This window comes from Triticum aestivum, chromosome 4A (assembly GCF_018294505.1).
Source record: "Triticum aestivum cultivar Chinese Spring chromosome 4A, IWGSC CS RefSeq v2.1, whole genome shotgun sequence".
Lineage (NCBI taxonomy): Eukaryota > Viridiplantae > Streptophyta > Magnoliopsida > Poales > Poaceae > Triticum > Triticum aestivum.
Genome location: NC_057803.1, coordinates 192,142 through 209,362, shown reverse-complemented (window position 1 = coordinate 209,362; position 17,221 = coordinate 192,142). Strand labels below are relative to the sequence as shown.

Below are 17,221 nucleotides of genomic sequence, written 5' to 3'. Positions count from 1 at the left end.
TGGGTTGCATCTTTCCAATGCATTTTTTACTCAACTCTATAATTTGTCCTAAAAATTTTAGATGTACACTCTTCACCGGACGAAGGGAGTATGTGATGGTAACATAATATGTTACCACCTTTCTCTCTTTCCTCATTTAATAGTGTGCCAACTCACCAATTTGCCTAGTTGGCATTGCATGTAGATGCATGTTACTATCTATGTTACTCCCACTATGACTAGCCTAGAGAGTAAGTTAGACTAAACACTAGTTTATGTTATTATCTTCGTAGTGCAAAGTGTGATAGAAATAGTATCATATATAGTTGCATTTATTAGCTTGTAGACTCAACTATTGTTGGAAAATGCTATGTGATAGTAACATAATATGTTACTACCTCCATCATGCTGGTTTATTGGTCCTCTTTGCAATTTATGTCAAATTTTAACTAAAGATTTAAATAACAAAATGTCAACAACAAAATTATATCGTTGAATTCATAATTGACCATAGTTTTCAACGATATTAATTTTTTATGGCATGCATGGAGATTTATGTCTATATATCTGAACTGGCCATAGTAGGAGCCATGGCCATGGCCTGCCTCAAGGCCCTCAACACGGCCACCACAAGAGGGGAGGGAATGCAACGCAGCACACATAAAACATCATCCGTCATATGCATCAACTGGATAACTTCATCATTCAAATACTACATCTTCTTCTAATAAACCAGCAGCCGAAACGCATCCTCTTCTCTCTCTAATAAACATACTAGATAGATAGATAGATAGATAGATAGATAGATAAATCTCTCTCGGTAACAAACATGCCTCAGCTCAGTCGTCCGACATGCCGCCCGACTTGCTCTTGAGGTGCTCCTTGAACTCCATGATGTCGCCCTCCCACCTCGTCACCGCCTGCTTCTCGCACACCCAGATCTCCTGCGCCACCTGGTTGATCAGCCTGAAGTCATGGCTCACCAGCACCAGCCCGCCGTCCCACTCATTCAGCGCTTCCGCCAGCGAGTCGATCGTCTCGATGTCCAGGTGGTTGGTCGGCTCATCCAGCAGCAGCATCTGCTGCTCACGCCACGCCAGCCACGCGAAGATCACCCGGCTCCGCTGCCCGTCCGACAGGTTCCGCATCGGCATCACCTGCACCTTCCCCGACAGCCCGAACCTGCCGATGGCCGCCCGCATCCGCTCCTCCTCGTTGCCCGGGTACTCCTTCAGCATGTACTGCAGCGCAGACAGGTCCAGGTCCAGCTTCTCCGCCAGGTACTGGTGGAACTGCGCGATCCGCAGGTGGTTGTGCCGCCGCACCAGCCCGTCCAGCGGCACCAGCTCCCCCGTCATCAGCTTCAGCAGCGTGCTCTTCCCCGCCCCGTTGGGACCCACCAGCGCCACCCGCGAGTCAAGGTCCACCCCAAAGTCCAGCTTCTTGTAGATCAGGTTGTCCGGCGTGTACCCGAACGTCACCTCCACAAACTGCAGCACCGGCGGCGGGAGCTTGCCCACATTGGCAAACCGGAACGTCAGGATCCTGTCCCTCGCCACCTTCTCCGTCAGCCCGCCGCGCTCCATCTTGGCCAGCGTCTTCTCCTTGCTCTGGGCCTGCCGTGCCAGCTTGGCGGACCCGTGCCCAAAGCGCGCGATGTACTCCTTCATCGACGCAATCTGGTCCTGCTCCCACCTGTACTGCTTCATCTGGTTCTCCTCCAGCTCAGATCGGGTCTGGACATACTGGTCGAAATTCCCAGTGTACAGCTTCAGCTTCCTGTTCTGCATGTGGATGATGTTGGTACATACTCCATTCAGGAAGTCTTGGGAGTGTGATATCACAACAAGTATACGGTCAAACTTCTTCAGTGTTTCTTCCAGCCACACGCATGCCTCAAGATCTGCAAATGTTGTCAAAGAATCGCCAGCAATATTATTACTATTAATTAATCCACAAAAGCTTATTTCTTTATTTGGCTTCAGAAATCATTTTGTACTAGGTACTGTATTATTATCTCAGTCAGCATCAACTCAAACATGCATGTGCCACTTTTCTAAGAGAAATAGTCGCATGGCAGCTAATATTAAGCAGTAATCATGCTATTTTTACAAACATTCCTAAACATGGTATAAGTGCTTGTGTCAATGGAAGATGAGAAAATGGAGTTATCAAAATAATCTACCAACACCATCTCACAATCAGCGCAAGGAAATCTTGGGCAAAAAACAGGTCCACTAGAGAACTATAAGTGTAGCTTTTAAAGTTTCATCCCACCACCACCCAACAAAGTGAAGTCCAACAAAAGTCAGGAATTAAGACCCAAATGTGCCGAGACATGTATAATCAAAACCTGTAACAACCTACATTCATGGTGATTTTGTGGTCAGCGGACCAACAGGTTCTCCAGTATGGCTGCTCCAACAGCCAGGCATTCCTACAGCAAGGCGCACATCATTGTTCATCGTAACAAAGGAAGCCATGGCAGAACCTTTTAACTTGGCAAAATTGAAAGGCATTTTTTTAATATAAAATAATAAAAACCATTGACTCATTGACAACTATGAGCTCATCATTGTGCATGTTTCCTAGTTTCACTGATAATGGATCGCCCTTCAAACAGGGGCATTTCGGCCTAAGCTTTGTATTGAAGATAAGACCCTATATTGAAGACATTATCTAGCTAAACCGAGATAACCAGCATATATATTCAGCTAGCCTAGTATTTCAGCTGCTGCTCCCCTACGTGTGTGACAATCCTATGCGATCTTTTTTTAATTATTATAAATAAAAAACTGATATCCAAACAAATATGTTCAAAACTGATGTGATTTAACTCCGCCTCGAACAAGCACAAAAAGCTCCATATGCTTTCACGGGCGCTCTAAATGAGATTGTAGAAAATGCATTGGACTAAATATATGGCGCAGCCGTTATGTCCCATCTCCACAATCCCAACAGGCCAATGCATCGCATCTAAGATGACCCATAATTATATACGTACCTCCTAAAACCGGTCACGGTAAAGCTTGCTGAAAAGCATGTGATTTGGTATTAAAGAAACAGAAGGCACCAGGCCCACTTTACTAGTTGTAACACATGGGTTGGAGAAGAACTCACCAAGATGATTGGTAGGCTCATCGAGCAAAAGGATGGTTGGATTCATGAAGAGAGCTCTTGCCAAAGCAATTCTCATGCGCCAACCGCCAGAGAAGTCCCTGGTTTTCTTGGCCTGCATCTGCTTGTTAAAGCCTAAGCCAAACAAAATCTCAGCAGCACGCTTTTCAGCGGTGGATGCATCAATTGCTTCTAACCGCTCATATACGCGCTCCAAAGCTGCACCACCGCCATCATCCTAAATATGCCAGCACAGGTAGGTATTCGGTTAGAGCATATATATATATAAGTAGTAGTACAACAACAGAGCAGGGGCAGGCATTGCAAAAGGAAAGGTACATAGGGGGCTTGAAGAGCAAGATGATGATGATGATGATGATAGCAGAAAAATTGATTGATTGATGAGAAGAGAAACATACTTGAGCAGCCAAAACTTCAGCTTCCTTTTCCAGCTTGACCCTTTCTTCATCACAGCTAATGACGGCTCCAAGCGCAGACATGTCTGAAGCCTCGATCTCATGGCTGAGGTGGTATATATCCATGTGGTCAGGGATAGGAAGCTCCCTGCACCCTATTGCTTTGAGAAGGCAGGACTTGCCGCAGCCATTCAGACCAAGCAAACCATAGCGCCTGAGATGGAATAATAAATAAAGCCGTTAAACATCCAAGATGACAGCGGCAAGAGGTTGCTTGTAATAATTAATGCACTAGTAACCTGCCGTAGTTGAGCTCCAGCTCAGTGTCTACAAGTAGATCGTGGCCGTGGAATGTTAAAGTGAGAGACTCTATCTGCAAGTGAAGTGGCATACATTCATCAAGAGACAGACAGATAGAAAACAGAGTTAGACCATTCATCATTATATCTTGTACTCCCTCCGTAGAGTAAACAAATATAAGAGCGTTCAGATCACTTATGCTCATATATTTCTTTACGTAGGGAATATGTACCTTCCTTTAGTGGAAGAAAGGTAGTAGCGTTGCAGTTGCAGTTGCAGTTGCAGAGAATGAAGGTAGTGGGCAATGAATGTTATAAACCTACCAAACATGAAGGGTTTGTGCATACTATTTCACCATCTAATCTAATCTAATCTAATCTAATCCATGATGTTTATATGCTAGGAATTGCTGCAAATGGACCAGGGAGTAGAATATTAGTATGCCTCCCCCCCCTCCCCTCCAGTGCTGAGCTGATCTATCATAGCAGTAGAGTAGAGAAGCATCTAAGGCAATAGAAAGAAAAAATTTCCATATTGTAATCTTTCTTTCTTGTGATATAATAATAATAATAATAATAATAATAATAATAATAATAATAATAATAATAATAATAAGAGAGTGGGCGAGGCGCACACAAGTCATAATAATAATAATAAAATAATGAATCCAACCCATCCAGCAAGACAAAAAGTTGTGCTTGTTTTGTACATGTACTACTAGAAGACTAGTTTTGTTGGGGATTAGATTGGATTGAATTGGATTGGATTAGGTGCTGATGTGCATCTGCAGCGCAGCGCAGGCAATATATTTATACAGTAGTATTTATTTGAAAGATATATATATATATATATATATATATATATATATATATATATATATATATATAGAATAGATAGAATAGATAGAAAGAGAGGAAGAGGGATCTGATCTGATCTGATCTGACAGAGAGGAGGAGAGGAGAGGAGACGTACGTGTATGTCGCGTGAGAGCGGGTGGGAGGTGAGGACGGCGGTGCAGGTGCGGTCGGACAGCTGAACGGCGGCGAGGGCCCCCTTATCCGTCGTCTTGTTGTTAGAGGCGGAAGATGATGCGGAGGAGGTGGGCACCTTGGCGCCCCTCTTTGCGGCTGCGGCGGCCTTCTTCTGCGCCGCCTTCTTCTTGCTGGCGTCCGACACCATCTCCTCTCCTCTCCGAGCTATGTGTGGTGTGGTGTGGTGTGGTGTGGTGGGTGATGGCAGACGGCGCCGGCCGGCGAGGCGAGGTGGAGAAGAAGGAAAAAAAGTTCCTACCTTCCTTCCAGAACCCTCCCTCTTCTTCTAGTCTAGGAGTAGTACTTTGTTGGGTTGGATTGGGTTGGACTAAACAACACCACAGGAAAAGGAAAAAGGAAAAACCTGGGCTGGACACGTCTCTCTGTCACTCTGTGTGTGTGCGTGTTGGGCCGTCTTCTTATTCTTTTTCTAAATCAACAAAAAATAAAGGGATGAAAGCGAACAAAACAATCATTTGGGTTGCTTCACGGAGCAACTAATTAAGGACCGCTCCTTGAGAAAAGAAGCCTCCCAACAATCATTTGAGATGGGCCGAAAACTCTCAGCCGCTGCCACATGTCGCGCTCCTCTGAATTTTGTTTTTTTATTTTCACATCTGTTTTTGGTTTTTTGGATGTTTCTCCGGTTCAGCATTTTCTTGCTGGCGTCCGACACCATATGGCTGCTTCTCTCGCCTCGTCTCGTCTGCAAACGGTTGTGCCTCTTGAAAAATGAAAAACGCTTTCCCTTTCGTGAGAGGCACAGTTGTGCCTCTTGAAAAATGAAAAACGCTTTCTCTTTCGTGAGAGGCATGGTTTTGCTTTCATGAAAATCATGATCATGACTCTCGAAAACAAAGAAAAACAAGTTTTTTCCTTTCATGAGAGGCATGGTTTTGCTTCCACGAGAGACACGACCATGCCTCTCGAACATATTTCAAACTAATCAATTTAAAAAAATCATAAACAGTTTTCAAAAACATAACTGTTTTTTTATCTCAAATATTTTTAAAATTTGTGAACATTTTCCAAATACATAACATATTTTTGAAATTACGAAGATTTTTTTACAATCATGAACATTTTTTAAATTACCTCTCACGAAAGGAAAAAAATAGAGAAAACACGTTTTCAAATGAAAAATGAAAAAACAAAAAAAGGAAAGGATACAGAAAGCAAAAAAGAAAACGAAAAGGTAAAAAACAAAGGAAAAAACAATTCAAGGAAGGTTCTAGAACCTTTCCACAACCGGCGTGGAAGATATCCATGAATGGGCGGGCCCAAAAGTAGGATCAAAGGCTGGAGGGGTACACGCTACCTCGCTAGGGCACGCCCCAGGCGCCAAATAGGGTATCCCTTTAAACAAAAACTTACCTTGGGTCGTCTTCTTCTTCTATTATACTTGCTATATGCTAATAGTTTTCAAAGTTGGGCTTTAGATTCGGCCCATTATCACACTGATATCAAATTTGCCATTTTTCTATCTCGCACAATCTTTCAAATTTTGATATGAAATTTTGTGACAACATTGAATGATTTTGTGTCAATGCACTAATTTTTTCCTGAAATTTTTCAAACATTTGTTCATGTGCAAACCATGTCCGGTGCACTGCTACTTCTTGAGCTTGCGTTGGTTTTCCTTAAAGAGGAAAGGGTGATGCAGCAAAGTAGAGATAGGTATTTCCCTCAGTTAGAGAACCAAAGTATCAATCCAGTAGGAGGTACAAACAAGTCTCCAATCTACGCACCTACACAAACAAGTAAACACTTGCACCCGACGCGATAAAGGGACCCGGGGGGCATAGGTTTCACTAGAGCCTTCTCTCTTGAAGGAAAATAATACTATTGGTGAACAAATTACTGTCGAGCAATTGATAGAAAAGCGCAAAGTTATGACGATATCCAAGGCAATGATTATGAATATAGGCATCACGTCTGTGTCAAGTAGACCGAAACGATTCTGCATCTACTACTATTATTCCACACACCGACCGACTCCTGCCTACATCAAGAGTGTTTTTTGCCACTGTCAATTTTTCGTTCGATGCAAAATATCATGTTTTGTAAAGTGATGGTTTTCCTAGAGCTATGATGCGTAAGTGGTGGTTTTATGCATTTTACTCCTACCCCTGCACTCGATGAGCAAGGAAGATGAGATAACTTTCCCTGAGTTGGGCTTGACTCTCCGGCCCGGCCCACTCATCCCTCACAACCAAGAAGAGAAACCTTCGCTTCGCTAAAAAGAAAAGAATGTCAATGCCGCCGGCGACGTGGACGAGGACGAGGAAGCTCCTCCTTGGCCTTCCCCTGATCGCCGGAAGCAGATCCGCCGGCCGCAGCAGCAGATCCGCTCATATCAAAGAAGTGTATCTATCTATACCTAACTAAAATAATAAAGCAGCTATCGCTTCTGGTGGTACGTCACAAAAATTGCCCCCGAAGTTGTCGTAAATCACCCACAATGCCATTAATAAGTGAAGAAAACGATTCAATTTTTTTTCAAAGTCGTTGTCGTCGGGTCCGACTCTTATATAGTGATACCCTTAGAAATATCATAGGCACAAGCGTAGCGCAATGGCTATAGCCGTTGTCTTCCACCCCGGAGACTCCGGGTTTGATCCCAGTACCTCCCTTTTTGCCCCTACTTTTCTCTCTCTTAATAGCGAGAGTGCCTCCTCCACCCCGCACACGTTCATGGGTCGGCCATGACACCCCTTTTTCTTTTCTTTTCTTATCTCTATTTATGTTTCTCCTTCAAATTAATTAGGGATTTCAAAAGTTGTGAGTTTTGAATTTTATTTGAAAAACCATAACATGTTCATGAATTCAAAAAATGTTTGGAAAATATAAAATATCCAATATTTTTAAAAAATGTACACATTGCTTTTGAGAAATCATAAAATTTTCATGAATTCAAAAAATGTTTGGAAAATCATAAATGTCCAGTATTTTAAAAATTGTTTGCATATTTAAAAAAATGGTACTCCCCTTTTTCCCCCTACTTTTTCTCTCTCACCAGCAAGAGTGCCTCCTCCACTCCCGCACACGTTCATGGGTCGGGCCATGATGCCCCTTTTTTCTTTTCTTATTTCCTTTTCTGTTTTTCCTTCTTCAAATTTATTCAGGATTTTACAAGTTGTGAGTTTTGAATTTTATTTTAAAAATTGCGAAATGTTCATGAATTCAAAAAATGTTTGGAAAATCATAAAATTTCCAATATTTTAAAAATTGTATGCATTGCTTTTGAGAAATCATAAAATTTTCATGAATTCAAAAATGTTTGGAAAATCATAAATGTCCGGTATTTTAAAAATGTTTTCATATTATAAAAAAATCATGATTTTGAAAGTATGTTTGCAAAAAAATACTCATGATTTTAGGAAGAAGGACCATGTACCCAAAACATATTCAGGAATTTGAAAATTGTAAATTTTAGAAAATATTCACAAAACTTCAAACAGATTTGTAAATAACAAACAGAACTAACATGCTTACATAGAGGTTTTTTGGGATATGTAGAGGTTGTTTTATGATTTTATTTGGTACACGCGAGTCGCGTAAAAAAAGGTTTCCATGTTTTGTGCAGTGTTGAGATCAAAAAAATTGACACAACTTCTTATGGATTAGTTTTAGTAAGTTATATGAAAATGACTAATTTGCCTCCATACACATCTATGTTTATTCTAGTATCACAGTTTTATTGGTCAGGGTAAAACCATGACCCTAGGTCAAGGTATCATAGTTTTACTGTTCCAGAAGAAAATGCTTAAAAACCATTCGCAATATAAAAAAATGTTCACAAATTTGTAAAAATATTCATGAATGATCAAACATAGGTAGTCAAACAGTAATGCTTCTGTGTCTTTGTGACTATATACCCGCGTGAATTTTGAAGAATTAACTGTCGGGGTGAGTCAGAATATTATAGTATGTTTAAAAAGAATGTTTCTTGAAATTCAGAACAATTCTTTGAATTACCAAGTTTTTTGACAACCATTATATTTTTGCGAATGAATTTTGAAGAAGGAATATTTGTCTTGCATTTGTGAACAAATAAAAAAACACGATGAGACGTGAACAAAATGTGGTCATCGTCGTCGAAGACTATGCATTATTTTTTCTTCTCTTGCAACGCACGGGCCCTTTTACTAGTAAGTAAATAAAACATAAAGACGTTATTACGTTCTTTGTAATGAGCGGTGGAAAGATGTGAAGTTGAACCTCTTTTAAATTACTTTGGCAGACCAACAAAAGGAGTTAGGAGGAGCAAACTTCCAAATTAGAGCATTACTACTACTACTACTACTACTACTACTACTACTACTACTACTACTACTACTACTACTATAATATGAATTGCTAAAGAGTTGATGTTGGACAAGGAAGATAACGTAATGGGTTATGTTTTCTTACATCTGAGATAAATTATATTTTATGGATCATCCAACATGTTGAGCTTGCCTTTCCCTCTCATGCTAGCCAATTTCTTTGCACCAAGTAGAGATACTACTTGTGCTTCTAAATACCCTTAAACCCAGTTTGCCATGAGAGTCCATCATATCTACCTATGGATTGAGTAAGATCCTTCAAGTAGGTTGTCATCATTGCAAGCAATAAGAATTGCTCTCTAAATATGTATGACTTATTAGTGTGGAGAAAATAAGCTTTATACGATCTTGTGATGTGGAAGAAATAAAAGCGAAGAACTGCATAATAAAGGTCCATATCACAAGTGGCAATATAAAGTGACGTTGTTTTGCATTAAGATTTCGTGCATCCAACCATAAAAGCACATGACAACCTCTGCTTCCCTCTGCGAAGGGCCTATCTTTTATTCTTGTCTATCACTTCATATAAGAGTCACGGTGATATTCACCTTTCTTTTTTTACATTTTATCATTTGGCAAGCACAATGTGTTGGAAAGATCCTGATGTATATGGCTAATTGGATGTGGGTTTGCATGAACTATTATTGTTGACATTACCCTTGAGGTAAAAGGTTGAGAGGCAAAATTATAAGCCCATATCTTTCTCTGTGTCCGATTAAAACTCATAACCATAAATATCGCGTGAGTGTTAGCAATTATGAAAGACTAAAAGATGGTTGAGTATGTGGACTTGCTGAGAAGCTCTTATATTGACTCTTTTCTATGTTACGATAAATTGAATTGCTTCAATGACTAAGATTACAGTTTGTTAGTTTTCAATGAAGTCTCTAATTCATACTTGAGTATGTGAATGAATTGTTACTTTAGCATAAGAGATCATATGACTATATATATTTATGTTGTCGTTCTAAGAATGATCATGATGCCCTCATGTCCGTATTTTATTTTATCGACACCTCTATCTCTAAACATGTGGACATATTTTTTGATTTCGGCTTTCGCTTGAGGACAAGCGAGGTCTAAGGTTGGGGGGGTTGATACGTCCATTCTGCATCATGCTTTTATATCGATATTTATTGCATTATGGGCTATTATTATACATTATGTCACAATACTTATGTCTATTCTCTCTTTTTTTACAAGGTTTACATGAAGAGGGGGAATGCCGGCAGCTGAAATTCTGGGTTGGAAAAGAAGCAAATATTAGAGACCTATTTTGCACATCTCCAAAAGTCCTGAAACTCCACGGGAAATCAGAATATATAAAAAATATTGAGCGAAAGAAATACCAGAGGGGGGCCACCCACCGTCCACGAGGGTGGGGGGTGCGCCCTATCCCCCTGGGCGCGCCCCTGCCTCGTGGGCCCCCTGGTGGCCCTCTGATGCCCATCTTTGGCTATATGGAGTCTTTCATCGAGAAAAAAAATCATAAGCAAGCTCACAGGACGAAACTCCGTCGCCACGAGGCGGAACCTTGGCGAAACCAATCTAGGGCTCTGACGGAGCTGTTTTGCTGGGGAAACTTCCCTCCAGGAGAGGGAAATCATCACCATCGTCATCACCAACGATCCTCTCATCGGAAGGGGGTCAATCTCCATCAACATCTTCACCAGCACCATCTCATCTCAAACCCTAGTTCATCTCTTGTATCCAATCTTTGTATCCAAACCTCAGATTGGTACCTGTGGGTTGCTAGTAGTGTTGATTACTCTTTGTAGTTGATGCTAGTTGGTTTACTTGGTGGAAGATCATATGTTCAGATCCATTATGCATATTAATACCCCTCTGATTATGAACATGAATATGCTTTGTGAGTAGTTATGTTTGTTCCTGAGGACATGAGAGAAGTCTTGCTATAAGTAGTCATGTGAATTTGGTATTCGTTCGATATTTTGATGAGATATATGTTGTCATCCCTCTAGTGGTGTCATGTGAACGTCGACTACATGACACTTCACCATTGTTTGGGCCTAGAGTGAGGCATTGGGAAGTAATAAGTAGATTATGGGTTGTTAGAGTGACAGAAGCTTAAACCCTAGTTTATACGTTGCTTCGTAAGGGGCTGATTTGGATCCATAAGTTTCATGCTATGGTTAGGTTTACCTTAATACTTCTGTTGTAGTTGCGGATGCTTGCAATAGGGATTAATCATAAGTGGGATGCTTGTACAAGTAAGGGCAGTACCCAAGCACCGGTCCATCCACATATCAGATTATCAAAGTACCGAACGCGAATCATATGCACGTGATAAAAACTAGCTTGACGATAATTCTCATGTGTCCTCGGGAGTGTTTTTCTTTATATAAGAGTTTGTTCAGACTTGTCCTTTGCTACAAAAAGGATTGGGCCATCTTGCTGCACCTTATTTACTTGCATTACTGGTTACTCGTTACAAATTACCTTTATCACAAAACTATCTGTTACCGATAATTTCAGTGCTTGCAGAGAATACCTTACTGAAAACTGCTTATCATTTCCTTCTGCTTCTCGTTGGGTTCGACACTCTTACTTATCGAAAATGCTACGATAGATCCCCTACACTTGTGGGTCATCACCCGCACACGTTCATGGGTCGGCCATGACACCCCCTTTTCTTTTCTTATCTCTATTTCTGTTTCTCCTTCAAATTAATTAGGGATTTCAAAAGTTGTGAGTTTTGAATTTTATTTGAAAAACCATAACATGTTCATGAATTCAAAAAATGTTTGGAAAATCATAAAATGTCTAATATTTTTAAAAACTGTACACATTGCTTTTGAGAAATCATAAATTCTTCATGAATTAAAAAATGTTTGGAAAATCATAAATGTCCAGTATTTTAAAAATTGTTTGTATATTTAAAAAATGGTACTCCCCCTTTCCCCCATACTTATTCTCTCTTACCACGCACACGTTCATGGATCGGGCCATGATGCCCTTTTTTTCTTTTCGTATTTCCTTTTCTGTTTTTCCTTCTTCAAATTTATTCAGGATTTCAGAAGTTGTGAGTTTTGAATTTTACTTTAAAAATTGTGAAATGTTCATGAATTCAAAAAATGTTTGGAAAATCATAAAATTTCCAATATTTTAAAAATTGTATGCATTGCTTTTGAGAAATCATAAAATTTTCATGAATTCAAAAATGTTTGGAAAATCATAAATGTCTGGTATTTTAAAAATGTTTTCATATTATAAAAAAATCATGATTTTGAAAGTACGTTTGCAAAAAATACTCATGATTTTAGGAAAAAACGACCATGTACTCAAAACTTATTCAGGAATTTGAAAAATGTAAATTTTAGAAAATATTCACAAAACTTCAAACAGATTTGTAAATAACAAACAGAACTAACATGCTTACATAGAGGTTTTTTGGGATATGTAGAGGTTGTTTTATGATTTTATTTGGTACACGCGAGTCGCGTAAAAAAAGTTTCCACGTTTTGTGCAGTGTTGAGACCAAAAAAATTGACACAACTTCTTACGGATTAGTTTTTGTAAGTCTCTACTCTTATAAAAGACCGAGTTGGTGATGATGTTGTGCCTGCCATCATGTAATATAGACCGTCCTATCTATATCTGACGAATAGAAAGCAAACTATGACAATTTTACAAAAAGATACCCGCATCTTTCTCCACACTTGCAGATAAGGACTTCTCTCGTTCATCCTTTTCTCTCACAAGATAAACTACCCATACAAATGTATCTTGATGTTCCGTGCAATGCACGCGCATCTTGCTAGTTATATGAAAATGACTAGTTTGCCTCCATACACATCTATGTTTATTCTGGTATCATAGTTTTACTCGTCAGGGTAAACACCATGACCCTAGGTCAAGGTATCATAGTTTTACTGATCCAGAAGAAAATGCTTAAAAACCATTCGCAATATAAAAAATGTTCACAAATTTGTAAAAAAATGTTCCCAAATTTGTGAAAATATTCATGAATGATCAAACATATGTAGTCAAACAGTAATGCTTCTGTGTCTTTGTGACTATATATCCGCGTGAATTTTGAAGAATTAACTGCCGTGGTGGGTCAGAATTTATAGTATGTTTAAAAAGAATGTTTCTTGAAATTCAGAACAATTCTTTAAATTACCAAGTTTTTTGACAACCATGATATTTTTTGCGAAAATGTGAACATTGCTTTAATTTGTGAATGAATTTTGAAGAAGGAACATTTTTCTTGCATTTGTGAACAAATTAAAAAAAATGCAATGAGATGTGAACAAAATGTGGCCGTTGAAGACTATGAATTATTTTTTCTTCTTTTGCAATGCACGGGCCCTTTTGCTAGTAAGTAAATAAAACATAAAGACGTTATTATGTTCTTTGTAATGAGCGGTGGAAAGATGTGAAGTTGAACTTCTTTTAAATAACTTTGGCATATCAACAAAAGGAGTTAGGAGGAGCAAACTTCCAAATTACAGCATTACTACTACTACTACTAGAAGACCGCCCGTGCGTTGCAACGGGACCACATTAACTTTAAGAGTTCAATATTAATATTTTCATACATATCAAGTGACATTGACGACCTTTTTTACCGTCAAATCCTCACACACACTCTCTCTCCCTCCCTCTTCCTCACTCTCTCTCCCCCTCTCCCTCTCTCTCTCTAACACACACATACATATCCATCTTATTGGGTATGGGACCATAATCCATCTATTTCACACACACACGCTAGTGCATAACAATATGGATTATGTGTATTATATTTGCCACCACAACTGAGGAAATTAATTTCATGTAAATCGGCCAGCCACAGCTCCAAGAATACGCGGAGGAGGTGGCCCGGGTCAGCATCGGTGCCGTCCGGCGCGGGCCACGGGCCCACTTCCAAGTGCGTCTGCATGCCGGCCACCCCGCCGGATCCTTCAAGTGGCGCTTCCACCGCACCAACTCCCAGGGCCACGGCCACGGTCATGGCCAGTGAAGCCGCCCTTCTTCGCCCCCTTCACCGGCCGCGGCCAACGCGGTGCCGCGTGCCGGGCCTCGCCGTCCTCGTCCTCCGGCACCATCACGACCCAGTGACGCAGCCCAAGCCTCGGCCTCGAGAATCAAGAACGCTCGACAACGGAGAAGGAAGGGAAGATCATATACATGTCATAAGAAAGGGAGTTTATTTACTGCTCCCTCGATGTATTGTTTCCTTTGTTTGGAGATTGATTACCATCCGTGAGTTAAGGTAAGGTTAATGTGTTTGAGCGATTTTTCTGAAAATCAATTATTTGTTTTCTAATTAATGTGATTGAGTGATTTAAGGTAAGGTTAATTAATTTAGATTTGATCTTTAGAGATTGTTCGTGATTGATTCTTCATTACTAAATAACTTGCGCCAGTATGGAAAGTTCTGATCTGTTCAGATTTCTTTCATTGTGTGAGAGGGTGACGCAAAAATAACCCGATGAATTGGGAGGAGGGGATGAAAAAAATCTCCGAAAAAAAACCAGCGAAGGTGGGAGGAGGTACCAAAAAAACCATGGGAGGTGGGACGAAAAAAAACCTGGAAGCGAGACTACCAACTACTGGGCCACGGTCACGGCCACGACCAGTGAAGCCGCCCTTCTTTGCCCCCTTCACCGGCCGCGGCCAACGCGGTGCCACGATGCCCGGCCTCACCGTCCTCGTCCTCCGGCACCGTCACGACCCAGTGATGCAGCCCAAGCATCGGCCTCGAGAATCAAGAACACTCGACAACGGAGAGGGAAGGGAAGATCATATACATGTCATAAGAAAGGGAGTTATCTACAGCTCCCTCGATGTATTGTTTCCTTTGTTTGGAGATTGATTACCATCCATGAGTTAAGGTAAGGTTAATATGATTGAGCGATTTTTCTGAAAATCAATTATTTGTTTTTTAATTAATGTGATTGAGTGATTTAAGGTAATGTTAATTAATTTAGATTTGATCTTTAAAGATTGTTCATGATTGATTCTACATTACTAAATAACTTGAGCCAGTATGAAAAGTTCTGATCTGTTCAGATTTCTTTCATTGTGTGAGAGGGTGACGCGAAAATAAACCGATGAATTGGGAGGAGGGGACGAAAAAAATCTACGAAAAAAACCCAGCGAAGGTGGGAGGAGGTACCAAAAAAAACCATGGAAGGTGGGACGAAAAAAAACCTGGAAGCGAGACTACCACTGCTCCATTAGGAGTAGAGACTACGACGACGACGACGACTGCTACTACTACTACTCGAGAAGGAATATTTGTTTTTTTATGAGGAAAGGATTGGAGAAGGAAGATTAGATAGCTTCCCCTGGGCTGGGCTGGGCCGGGCCTGTCTGTCCGGCCCACCGAATGAAGGCCTGACCTGATCATTTCAGTTCAGTTGAGCCCACACCCACTCACCCTCCTCCTCCTCAGTCCTCGATGTCGCCGGCGGCGTGGACGAGGACGAGGAAGCTCGTGCTTGGCCTTCCCCTGCTCGCCGGCCGAAGCAGCAGATCCGCTGGAGATGGCCGGTAAGCAACCATCTCTTGTTTGGTTTTCTTTCCAGCTCATGGACTGAGTTGGTTTCAGCTCCTCCTCCTACTTTGCCGGTGCCGGTGCCGCCGGAGAGAAGAAGAAGAGGTCTACGGCAGTCCGGAAGGTGGTGGCTATCGGGGCCATCAGCCTGGCCGGGGGAGTCGCCCTCAGCGCCATCAACGACCTCGCCATCTTCCACGGATGCACCAGGTCTCTAGGATGTGCATCTGCTTCTGCATCTGCTTCTGCTTCTGCTCTGCTCTGCTCTGCTCTGCTCTGCTCTCTAGAATCAATTCAACATCTACATTAGTACATGATATAACTGCTCTGCTTTCTTGGAATTTGTCACCTTTCTTCGAATAATCTTCTTTCTATGTATACCCTGTACCTGTACCTGTACTATATGCAGGTTTGGACCCTTTTTCAGTTATTATTAGGAACATTAGATAAATATTTATGCACCAACGAAGAACATGCTCCATATATCTCCTATTAAATCTTTCTTTCTTTCTTTCTTTCTTTCTTTCATGATTTGTATGATGATGATGATGATGATATGTGCCTACAATCCAGCAAGGCGATCGACAAGGCTAGCGAGAACCCAGAGGTCGTACAGGCGATCGGGGTGCCTATAGCTAGAGGCCCATGGTACGATGCATCTGTCGTTTTGGGTCATCGGCGCCGATCCGTGGCGTGCACGTTCCCGGTCACAGGGCCACGGGGTTCGGGAGTGTTTCAGATCGAGGCCGTCCGGAATGGAGGTTTGTCAACAGCTACTTCTTTCTTGACACTCATACATAGATAGATACTCGTGGATTTCCTTCAGTACCTAGTTTTCTTATAATGTCTGCTTTATCTTGTCTTGTGTTACTTGTGCATAAAGAGGATGGTGTGCTTTCGTTTCTGCGCCACCACGACTGGGAGATACTGGCCATGGATGCTCGCCTGGAACTGCAGCTAGAAGCACTACCTTCAGATGATGGCAGTCAGGGTCAGCAACCAGTCGTGATGAACCTAAACCTGATGAGCAGCACTTCTGCTGATGACGACGACAATTGTAAGATTAGTGATACTGCTGGTGGTGGGGAAATCAGTTGAGAGTTGAGCCTTTCTTCTTTTCTTTTCTTGTCGTTGCGACAAGAGGAGGAGATAGTTGACAAGAAAGAATATTCATAGAAATTTGGTTTGATGGAGATGGCAATAATTGAAAGGGTTTAGGCTTAGTAGAACTAAAACCGAGTACATGATGTGCGGTTTCAGTACTACTAGCTGTGAGGAGGAGGAGGTTAGCCTTGATGGCCAGGTGGTACCTCGGAAGGACACCTTTCGGTATTTGGGGTCAATGTTGCAGGAGGATGGGGGTATTGATGAAGATGTGAACCATCGAATTAAAGCCGGATGGATGAAGTGGCGCCAAGCTTCTGGCATTCTCTGTGACAAGAGAGTGCCACAAAAGCTAAAAGGCAAGTTCTACAGGACGGCGGTTCGACCCGCAATGTTGTATGGCGCGGAGTGTTGGCCGACTAA

The 17,221-nt window shown here is 41.4% G+C and overlaps 2 protein-coding genes across 2 annotated transcripts; one reads left to right on the top strand and one right to left on the bottom strand.

The window, feature by feature from the left end:
• Positions 1-640: 640 nt before the first annotated feature.
• LOC123084662 (ABC transporter F family member 1) lies at positions 641-5,159 on the bottom strand. The gene is made up of 5 exons (XM_044506138.1): positions 4,785-5,159; positions 3,812-3,885; positions 3,516-3,726; positions 3,100-3,334; positions 641-1,882 (listed from the first exon to the last, which is right to left on the bottom strand). Exons 1-5 carry the CDS (start codon positions 4,989-4,991, stop codon positions 819-821), a joined length of 1,791 nt encoding a protein of 596 aa, XP_044362073.1. The 5' UTR covers positions 4,992-5,159; the 3' UTR covers positions 641-818.
• A 10,361-nt stretch (positions 5,160-15,520) lies between these two features.
• Positions 15,521-16,883, top strand: LOC123084661 (uncharacterized). Its single transcript, XM_044506137.1, has 4 exons — positions 15,521-15,690; positions 15,749-15,904; positions 16,268-16,455; positions 16,578-16,883. The coding sequence occupies exons 1-4, from the start codon at positions 15,599-15,601 to the stop codon at positions 16,790-16,792; spliced, it is 651 nt and encodes a 216-aa protein (XP_044362072.1). The 5' UTR covers positions 15,521-15,598; the 3' UTR covers positions 16,793-16,883.
• The last annotated feature ends 338 nt before the right edge of the window (positions 16,884-17,221 follow it).